The 10,397-nt window shown below is 42.8% G+C and overlaps 1 protein-coding gene across 2 annotated transcripts; it reads right to left on the bottom strand.

The window, feature by feature from the left end:
* Positions 1-25: 25 nt before the first annotated feature.
* EIF2B2 (eukaryotic translation initiation factor 2B subunit beta) lies at positions 26-8,609 on the bottom strand. 2 transcript variants are annotated; one of them, XR_001482762.1, is made up of 9 exons: positions 8,351-8,609; positions 7,572-7,692; positions 6,361-6,509; positions 5,281-5,444; positions 4,259-4,354; positions 3,390-3,527; positions 2,911-2,977; positions 962-1,178; positions 183-217 (listed from the first exon to the last, which is right to left on the bottom strand). XR_001482762.1 is itself a non-coding variant. In XM_015420637.1 (8 exons), the coding sequence occupies exons 1-8, from the start codon at positions 8,517-8,519 to the stop codon at positions 1,021-1,023; spliced, it is 1,062 nt and encodes a 353-aa protein (XP_015276123.1). In that variant the 5' UTR covers positions 8,520-8,609; the 3' UTR covers positions 26-1,020. The 2 variants fall into 2 exon arrangements, 1 of the variants encoding a protein (XP_015276123.1); XM_015420637.1 differs by having other exon boundaries at positions 26-1,178.
* Positions 8,610-10,397: the final 1,788 nt, after the last annotated feature.

The following is a 10,397-nucleotide window of genomic DNA, read 5'->3' as shown; positions in this document are numbered from 1 at the left end:
TCATTGGTTCCAAGCATCTCTTCTCCAGCAGCTCCTCCTCTGGAACACAAACTGGTGAGGCCCATCTTGCAGCCTTGCAAGCGCAGCAGCAGAAAGCACTTCAGCATTCTGATTGCAGAAGCAGCCCAAAACTCTGTACTTCAAATATCCCTAATGGAGGCAAAAACTAAGTTCTGTTTTCCTGGGGAACAGGGAAGGTCTCCATCTTGCACTAAAACTGTGTAAATAAAGACACTGGAATGACTATTTTAATTAACAACATACCCTTTACTCTGAGGAAGCAGTAGCTATCATAAACCAAGACCACATACGTGGCCACGATTTTGATTGCAAGTGTTGCATACGCCAAGCAATATTACAACCTGTCCTAGTGTTTTGATATCATCTGTAGCATGCATTGTACTCAAATGCTAATTAATCATGGGGAAACACAGAATGCAGGCCAAAGCTGCTTTGTGAATTGTCATAAGAATCAAAAAGGGCTTTTCATGCAACTAATTCTTATAGCAACAGATTGCTATCTGCAAGTTAAAGGTAATCTGTGTTGCCATTTCTGAAGGTATAAAACACCCTCACTAAGTAAAACAAAAACCTGACTGTTTGTTTATAGGTTCTGGTGGCATTGAAATGCGCCCCCCGCTTCCATAGCTGCTGCTTCAAACAGTAAAGTGGAAGACTCAGAGGAGCCTTTCACTAGGGCATTTAACAGACTGAAGGTAGCTTTTATTGCAATTCCTTCTGCGATTAGGCTGTTACTGAGGCATTCCACTGTTGACTGTTATACAATGATGCTCACCCAGAATATTTGCAGGGAAGGAATTACCTTCTGTTGTTTAATAAAGCTGAACAAACACATACAGCTTGAGAGGAGCAGTTTTGCTGATAGTGAAAAGCATGGTCAGAGGACAGCAAGTTTTGAAGACAGCAGTGTCAAGTTTTTTGCTGCCTAATATTTATATACCTTATTTCTTCATGGAAATCAATGTATAAATGTATTATGTGATAAGTTATGTCCACAGTTCAGAGTTCACGGTCATCCGGGTGATAGAGCTCACTCATGAGTCGATAAATGTAGGAAGGAGCATTGCCTCCAATGTTTGAGATGAAGAGAGTGATAAGTTCAGGAGGAACATAGTCAAAGACTGGACAATGAACGTTGACTTTAGACAGAATCTCTCCTGAAAGAAAAACATTGAAAATAATGTTGAAAAGTGAGGAGAGCACAAAAAACAACCTCAGCTTTTCATTGGCACTGGTTGTCTATATGATATGCAAAGAAGAAGCCCACCATCTATGCAGCATCAAGACGGCAAGACAAATACCTTGCCATTTGTGCTTTACTGTTTGGTCATAGAGCATAGAACAATCGTAGGCATGTTTACTCATAAGAACATAAGAAGAGCCCTACTGGATCAGACCATTGGTCCATCTAGTCTAGTATCCTGTCTCACAAAGTGGCCAACCAGTTCCTCTGGAGTGCCAACAGCAGGGCATAGAGACTCCTGATGTTGCTTCCTGGCTCTGGGATTAAAAGATTTAGTCCTCTGAATGTGGAGGTTCCCCAGTAGCCATTGACAGACTTATCCTCCATGAATCTGTCTAATACTCTTTGAAAGCTATTTATTCCTGTGGCCATCACTACATCCTCTGGCAGCAAATTCCACATTTTAATGTAAAGAAGTATTTCATTTTGTCCATCCTGAACCTACTGCCCATCAGCATCATTTAGATGCCCTTGAGTTCTAGTATTACAGGAGAGGGAGAAAAACTTCTCTTTGTCAACTCTCTCCACCCCATGCTTACTTTTATAAATCTCTATCATGTCCCCCTTAGTTGTCTCTTTTCTAAACGGAAAAGTCCCAGACTCTTCAGCCTTTCCTCATAGGGAAGGTGCTCCAATTCCCTAATCATCTTGGTTGCCCTCCTCTGTACTTTTTATAGCTCTGCAATGTCCTTTTTGAGATACGGGGACACACCCTAGATCTATACAGGGGCATTACAATATCAGTTGTTTTATTCTCAGTAATTCCTAACATAGTTTGCCTTTTTCCTCGCTGCAGCACACTGGGTTGACACTTTCACTGAGCTATTCACTACAACCCCAAAATCTTTTCCCCTCTCAGTCTCAGCAAGTTCAGACTGAATTAGCCTATATCTGAAGTTCAGATTTTTTTGTCCCAATGTACTCAGAAGAATTCTCATTGGGTCATGAATAGATTTGCAGCACTGTAAGCATGCTTACAACTGCAGTTATGAATTCTGCCTATTTGGGTGATCAAACTAAACCTTTCAGGTGGTGGTAGTGGAGAGTGCCATTAGGTCACAGCCAACTTATGGTGGCCCCACAGAATTTTCAAGGGAAGAGATGCCACTGATTTCCCATTGCCTGCCTCTACATAGCAACTCTGGACCTCCTTGGTAGTCTCCCATTCAAGTACTAACCGGGGCTGACCCTGCTCAGCTTCTGAGATCTGATGAGACTGGGCTAGCTTGACCGAGTGGGATATCATTGCCAGGTCAGATTGGTCCTTTATATGAAAGTTCACATTCCCCCAAAATAATCTGGAATAGAAAGCCTACTAAAACAGGCTAATTGTTTTCAACCAGGTACATGAGATTCATTAAAATCATGCACCAATGCATATTAGAGACTGAGCATAATTTAGTTATACAATGCTACACTCATATTCCTTTATATACTACACAAGTGAATGGGCCAGAAGAGGGCAAACTCTTTGACTTTTTTCAATCAGTTAAACCACAGAGCAGTTAATGGTCAAAGGAGTTGCAGAAATAAGCAATAAAGTATTTAAGTTCATCCCATACAAAAACTTAATTCCTCAGGAATTCCAGAATCATGACATCATGGGTACCTCCTCTCAAAAAGATTTTTAAACAAAGGATCTTTACCTTCTGTGAAAGGCAATACTTCCTGTGGAGAGACAAACTTATGGAAAGAATCTTCTTCATTAAGGAACTGGAAGAGAGAACAGCAAAAGGAACATCATTGTCATCTTGTATTTGACACCCCTCCCACAGAGCCTATCTTCACAGTTTTAAAAGCATAACAATTGCGGGTCTCGGGACTCCAAAACTGGTATCCAATACTAGTCTCCACTTATACAGGGCAACAGACTACATATAACCCTGGTTTATACCATAAGCTCTATTGCAATTACAGTTACAGCCACAAATATAAGATAGAACTGTAGAGCATTGGCACAACTATCTTGGAGTGCCTCCTCTTTTCAGGTCTTACTGGCAAAACTACCTTGCTTGCACTAACAAAGACTTCATATTAGTCTACTGATAGATTTTGCCTCTTGTTTGTTTTGAGCATGAATGCTTCTCTGCATCAGAGATACCTTTTCATAGGTCAAGGCACCTACCTGTGGTGTGAGCTTGAACATGGGTGCACAGACAATGAGAGGAGTAGAGTGGTGTTTGGCTGCTAATGCCAAGGTGTGAGTCCCACTGATAGCTATCAATGCACCATTGGCCAATATAGTCTTTGTCCCAATAATGACCTACAAAATACACATGAGTATTAGGAAAGAATGCATGAATACAAATTAGAATGAAGGGGAAAGTTAGTTTCTAATGCTATGGCATGACATGTTGTGATGATGATGATATTTATATTCATATTTAGCATCCATATATGCTAGAACAATCTACTAGGGGGGAAAAACCCTTGTTACAGTAGTAAGACTAAGGCTGGTCTTCAGTCTAAATCAACAAACTTTCCTTTTGATTATGGGATCACAGCACATCATGTAGACAAGCAGCCCTCCCTGTTCTCTTATTTTAATATCTCCAAAAGTAGGAGAAGCTGTCTGTTAGGAGGTTGCCAGGTTGCTGAAATGCTGTCACTAATGTAATATACATATTCCAATTAAGAAAAACAACTTCAACAACAGCAACTTTGTGTTCTTTTCAAAACAGACTTTCTTTACTCAGTGGCTTGAGTCACCATTCTTGTTCCAACATGTTCCTTAAACCAGTTTGAGGGGATAGAGTGTCTTTTAGCATACGTATAGTCATGGGTGTTTTTGATCACTTCAAGATGTGCAGAGCAGATGCCTCCCTTTTTATAGATTTGTAGCATTTGGTGGACATTAAGAGTTCTCTTGGACCAGAGCCCCTCCTCCTTGCATTACCTCTTTTCAAACCGCCCATGAGGCTTAAACACACTGACACTCTTGGTTTTCCCTTGGGGAAGGAGAGGACAGAAGTCAAGCAGCCTGCTCATGCCTACCTTGTTGACTCGAGACATAACAGCAAAGATGGCTGCATCACTCATGACTGTGGTTTCTATATCCTCTTTGGCCAAACGAACAGCCATTTCATGGCCCTGCTCCCAAAACAGAGAGAGAGAGAAAACTGAAGATTGTAGAGGGAGAGGCTGGGCAAGTAAAGCTTGTGCCTGCTTATCATGCAAAGTCCAACCAATGGTCCCTCCAAACTCAGCATTCGTTTTTATCAACAGGTAGCCAGATAGATGCCTTAGCACAGTGGCAATAACCATCTCCTCTTAACCCTAATATCAGGTAACCGGATTTCTGAAAATGGAGGTACGCTTTTAGCTTCAGCTATCACTGCTGATCCGTGACACCTATCCTCCAAGCATTTCCCTATTACTTTAAAAAATGCTACCATTACAAAGCCACACGGCAATGGTTTCCATAGATTCCTTGTGTTTTGTTTTAATCCAGTGATTAATCATAGAATCATAGAGTTGGAAGGGGCCATACAGACCATCTAGTCCAACCCCCTGCCCAATGCAGGACCAGCCTAAAGCATCTCTGACAAATATTCATCCAACCTCTTCTTGAAAGCTGCCAGTGAAGGGGAGCTAGCCACCTCCCTAGTTAGCTGATTCCACCCCTGAACCACTCTGACCATGAAGCGCTTCCTTGCATCTGAAAAGTGCTCTTTATCTGTTCTCGGAATTTGTTTTTTTAAGACTGTATTATCTAATATTTAATTTCTCTACATGGCTCAAGATTCCTATATCAAGCTGTCTGACAATGTCTTCATAACAACATTGTCCTGCCTGCCCAAGTCAAAAGCTTAACACGGGAAAACACAGTACTTTCTCTGGGAATACTTGCTTGAATCAGCATCTCCTGATGGAAAAGGTGGCCAGCCTTCCATAGCCCACTTTCTGTTCAAATGGCCTGTGCATGCCCTCATAGGAAAGATACATATGTAACGGTGGCAGCATTTTGTAATCAGCACCGAACAACAAACTCATAAATCCCAGACAACAAGCTTTACCTGGCAGAAGGGTGCACATTCAGCCACAATGACATGGAATTTCCTTTTCCGTGCTGCCTCCTTCAGGAATGACTCCACTGTGTGTGAATAGCCAATGGTCATGATCACCTCATTGGAGTGGATGTGCTCCAGTGCTTGCATGGCAATGTTGTCGGTTGTACCCTCTGCAACGAAGAGTAGTCCATCCATGAGAGGAGAGCCAGGTCCAACACATCTTCACTGAACTAACTAGAAACTAGGACCACAGTTAAAATAGCATGCAAACTCCCATCTTTTCCTACCACATCTGAGTATAACCTAATATACTGATTGGGTCTTCTGGCACTAAGAAGAGAGAGCACGTGCACTGAATACATAGTACTTGCTCAGTGAAAGTCAAGTTTGCAATCACATCATGTCCATTCTAGCTTTAATAAGCCCTGCAAGGCACAGTTATGGTTCCTTCCAGGAAAACAGTACTTCTCTATGACAAGTCTTGAATACATTTCTTTGCCTCCACAAGCCAGCCCCAAAATTTAGGAGACAGGCTCATTTTTCAGTCTCCATGGTTTTGTATTTTTATGACCATGTTTTCTAAGTGCCACAATTAAATTTTTAGGCACCATGGCAAGCTGGTGCCTAGGATTTGTCAAGCCTTGCCCTACAATGCTGTCCTAGCTGCCTGCACCTGTGCCACTTATGATTAATAAGCCCGTGTCCTCTAATAATTTTACTTGTCTCCTTTCACTGCTGATATTGCAGGTAGGAAGACAGCCCCTTGTCGTTATCTGGGATGCAAAATTTCAGCAAGATTTAGTACTGGAATTGTGCCTCTCTCAATGAATAGCAACTGTCTAGTTTCCAAGTTCCCAGCTGAACATATGAATCTGCTGCATATAGACTCTTAGTCCAGTATTGCCGGCTTAGACTGTTGGTAGCTATAGGATCTCCAGCAAAGAAAAAATCTTTCTGAAACACCTAATACCTAAAATCTTTTAACGGCAGATGATCGTGGTTAAACCTAGGACCTTTGGCACCTAACAGCTATGTTCTACTTCTACAGTACAGTCCTCACCTTTTATTTCTGCTGTCATCTCTTACCTAATTCAATTAACAGCTCACTAATAGCTTCAATTACATTAGCCCTGAGTGGACTATAGTGGGTGTTGAAGTCCTCATTGAGACCTCCTGAGGTCAGAAGTTTGTGCAGCGACTCCTGCTGGTCACTCTCCTCACTGCGTCCTCTGAGCCTGTGGAACCAACAGACTCTATCAAATCATGAAAAACCAAGAAAATACTACCGTTCTGGAAGCGTAGAGGATCCCATGCATGATTGGGAGGAGCATGTGGCTTCCTGCACAGGTAAGAAGTCATATCTTCTCCTTACCCCTGAGAAGTATCCTTAGCTTGTCAAAGTGAAAAAGAAAACATATTTTGGGAAGAGCTGCTCTACCCTCTCTTCAGGTGTTAAAAAATCTAGTTTTTAAAAAAGTTTTTAAAAATCTGCCTCTGAACAAAGTGAGGGGAGAGACAATAACTGTACAGAGAAGAAAAATATACTGCTTTGGAAGCTCTGGGACTGCTTTTGAGAGGTAATGCTGTCTAGTGGTTAGTGCTGGGCTAAAGCCTGAGATCAAATCCCCATTGTTATAAAGCTCACTGGATGACTTTGGGCCAGTCACCTATTTGTTGTTGAGAAATTTTGGAAGGGGGAAGGGACGTGTTTTCTTCAAGCTCTTTAAAGAAAAAGGCAGGATAAAAATGCATAGACAGACAGAGGCGACAGAGGGAGAGCTCAAGAGAAACTTTCAGCTGTTGTTAACCAATTGAAGAGAGAACATATGGTTATCCTTATAATTTGCTTCAAGAGACTGGGAAGCCAGAGAAATGAATTTTAAGTATAATCAGATGTTTTTAAGTCTCCAAAGCACTACCAACCAGTTATGCACACTGGAAACTGAGCCGTGTGATCTCTTCAAAGCCAAATGTTATGAGCAACCTTGTCCACACTTGCTATTAAAGAAGAGTGTTGGGCAAAAAAATAGCACATACAAAGCATCCTTAATTGAAAGAAAGTACTTTATCAGGCACGGTGGCAACAAATACACATGGCAATAAAGCTCAGTAAGAATCTTTAAGGGAGTCTTTCTGCTAAAGACCTTCCCACAAAAGACTGGATGGCTATTTTTTTAAGTTGTTGGTGAGGTCATCTTTATTAGAAGGGGTGGTTTGATTCTGTCCACAAAAGACCACCACTGAACATGTGAATCTCAAAGGACAAGGACATATGTAGCCAACAGAAGCAGCTTCACCTGCCATACTCCTCACGAATTATCTTCAGCACCCGTCGCACCATGTTGCCCACAGTGGTCTCAGATGGCTGCGCAGCAGTCATTCTCCGGCCTTCCTTACGAATCAAATCCATCAGCTCTCCTAAAAAGAGTAAGGATGATGATCTGGTAACTCCTTTTCAAAGTGTAGGATTTGCCCATTTAGTTCCAACAGTATACATTCATAAAAGATTTCCATACAATCTATTGCTCTGCCTTTCCACACAATTAGCAGGAAACTGTGTGGATACATGGCATGCTCCTTCACCTTACCACTTTTCACATCATGAAGCAAATCTATCTGCCTTTACCAGGGATACACTTCCTGAGCTCCCAATTGTATGTTATAGCCCTGACTTGGAGTGCAGGAAATTGGCCTTACAGGAAACAGTCTTAGGATCTAGACCACCTGGTTTGAAACCTTCAAATAAATAAATACTAGTGTTGTCCTTGCTTTATTTTCTAACAAAACATGTTACTTTTGAAGCAGAGAACACTCTTTGTACCTATAAAGTCTTGCAAGCAAAAGCTTTACTACTGAAACTACAAAGAACTGTTCATATCAAAATGAACTTTCAAAGAAGTCCTATACTCAGTCTTTCTGCAAAATCAGCATAAGTTTTATTCTCTGGAGAATAGTATTTATTTATAGTGCCATCCGGGGGTGGGGGGAGAGTTATGAATGCGAAGAAAGTCTGTCAACAAGACAGGAGTTTGTGCATGCCGCGGAGGAAGCTCAGTCCTCACTCGCTCCTCCTCACCCGCATTATCCCAGCGCCCGTGAGCCACGATCCTCCGAAGCAGCCCCACGGTTTGCCGGGCAGCGTCCTCCGAGCGCGGCTGCTCCCCGCCCCGCTTCAGCAGCGCCACGAAGTCCTCGATCTGGCCAGACAATTCCGACTCTTTCTTCGTCGCTGTCACTGCCGACATTTCGCCGACTCGGGGGAAAGGAAGGGGGAACTGTTCAGCGGCGGGACTGGAAAGAAAGGGATCCACAACAGGCCGGAATGCCTCCGAGAAACGGACGTCTTTCCGGTTCAGGACCGTTCCTATTGGCCAAGGGAACATGTGGGCCCTGGCTGAGTACAAGTCGTATCAGGGGGCGGAGTCTTCCTGCACAGCGTCTACGTATTGGGGGGGGGGGGGGTGTTTGGGTTTGCATTGATTTAATTTGGATCACAGCAGGTGGGTTTTATGTGGCTCCTGAAAGTCGAACACCTTTGGTATGGAATAAGGTTTTGTATCTGAATTAACACACGCTTACGCCACAACGCATCTGTTCTTTAAATGCCATAAAATATTATACACGCACACAGACCCTCCACTTCCAAAGCTAACACTTTTTGGCTCATAGGGGCTAAGGGAGCCTTGCTACATTTTTAAACCACTTCCGCACTGTCATTTTTGTCACTCGTTTGTCCATAGTGCTTCAGCCCCTCCCCCCATGTGTTTTGCTTTCTCTAGTACCAGGGGGAGCAAAACACATGTGGGGGGGGGGGGGCAAAACAATACGGAAAAACAAGTGACAAAAGTGACAGTGCGGAAGTGGATACACGGCTATAAAAGCCAGGATGGTCACCCTTTCCAAATTATAGCTCTTTATGCTTAGAGGAGAAATGCTGTGCTGCAGTCAGAAGCTGGAAAAACTACACTTTCTTACATGGGGTGATTCTAGACTGACTGTTTTCTGTGAAGTGTACACGTTTCACTCACCCAGTTATTCCAGAGTTGTAACATCACTCCTGAACATTGCTGTCATGTGTTTTCCCACTGTACTTCTAATTTTTCCTCAAATGTTGATTTATGATTCCCCCCCCCCCCTTTTGCAGGGGTAAGACTGTTGGTGTGGTGTAATAGCTATGCCAGACTAGGATTAGGATCTAGGAGACCTGGACTCAAATCTCCAGTCCGATATGACTTTTGCTGGTTGACCTTGGGGAAGTCATCCAGTGCAATGCTAAATGGGCTCAGATGGGTGATGCTCTGTTTAGAATAACATTGATTCTCTTTCAGCCTAACCTTTCTCACAGTCACAGGACAAGGTAGAACCATGTGCACTGCTCTGAGTTTCTTGGAAAACAGGCAGAATGAAAATAGATATGTGGTCTTGTGTTATAAGCAACGTTCCCTCTAAGCTGTGGAATCTTGTGAGCAAAAATTCTACTTTGTGAGCTACTGGCATTAAAGCTGTGAGCAAGCGATTTGGCTACTGCATCAATTGGTTTGCTCTGGAACCCTCCTTCCTGAGCTAAGACAGAAATGTGTGAGCTGGAGGCTAAAAAACTGTGAGCTAGCTCACACTAACCCAGCTTAGAGGGAACAATGGTTATAAGTTTTCGGTTGGGGTGGTATTAGCTAAGGTATGGCTCCTTCGATCCAGTGCTGTGTGATAAAATTAAGTTCCCTTTTTTTCTGGCCCCACTGGTGGACATCCTGATGGCACCTGGGTTTTTTTGGCCACTGTGTGCCAGTGTGTTGGACTGGATGGGCCATTGGTCTGATCCAACATTGGCTTCTCTTATGTTCTTATTTACCAGTGGAGAAACCTTTCTGCAGATGAGACCAGGGATCCTCCAGAATATTTGTGCTGCTTGCAGATAAAGAATGCCGATTTTACTGAACAGGACTTCAAATAAAATCATGGAAGGCATCTTTCTTTCTCTGTGGTTTTATAGAAAGTAATAAAAGGTAACCAAGAATGCAGTGTGTTATATGATTTCCCTTTACCAGAGTAACGAAACTGAAATGGAAAAGGCCAGGGAGTGATTAAAGAAGAAAGGTAGAGCCAAAGGGAAGGGCCAAATGGAA

This window comes from Gekko japonicus, unplaced genomic scaffold (assembly GCF_001447785.1).
Source record: "Gekko japonicus isolate JY-2015 unplaced genomic scaffold, Gekko_japonicus_V1.1 scaffold1050, whole genome shotgun sequence".
Lineage (NCBI taxonomy): Eukaryota > Metazoa > Chordata > Lepidosauria > Squamata > Gekkonidae > Gekko > Gekko japonicus.
The sequence above is the reverse complement of the archived record's forward strand: the minus strand, read 5'-3'. Positions and strand labels throughout refer to the sequence as shown.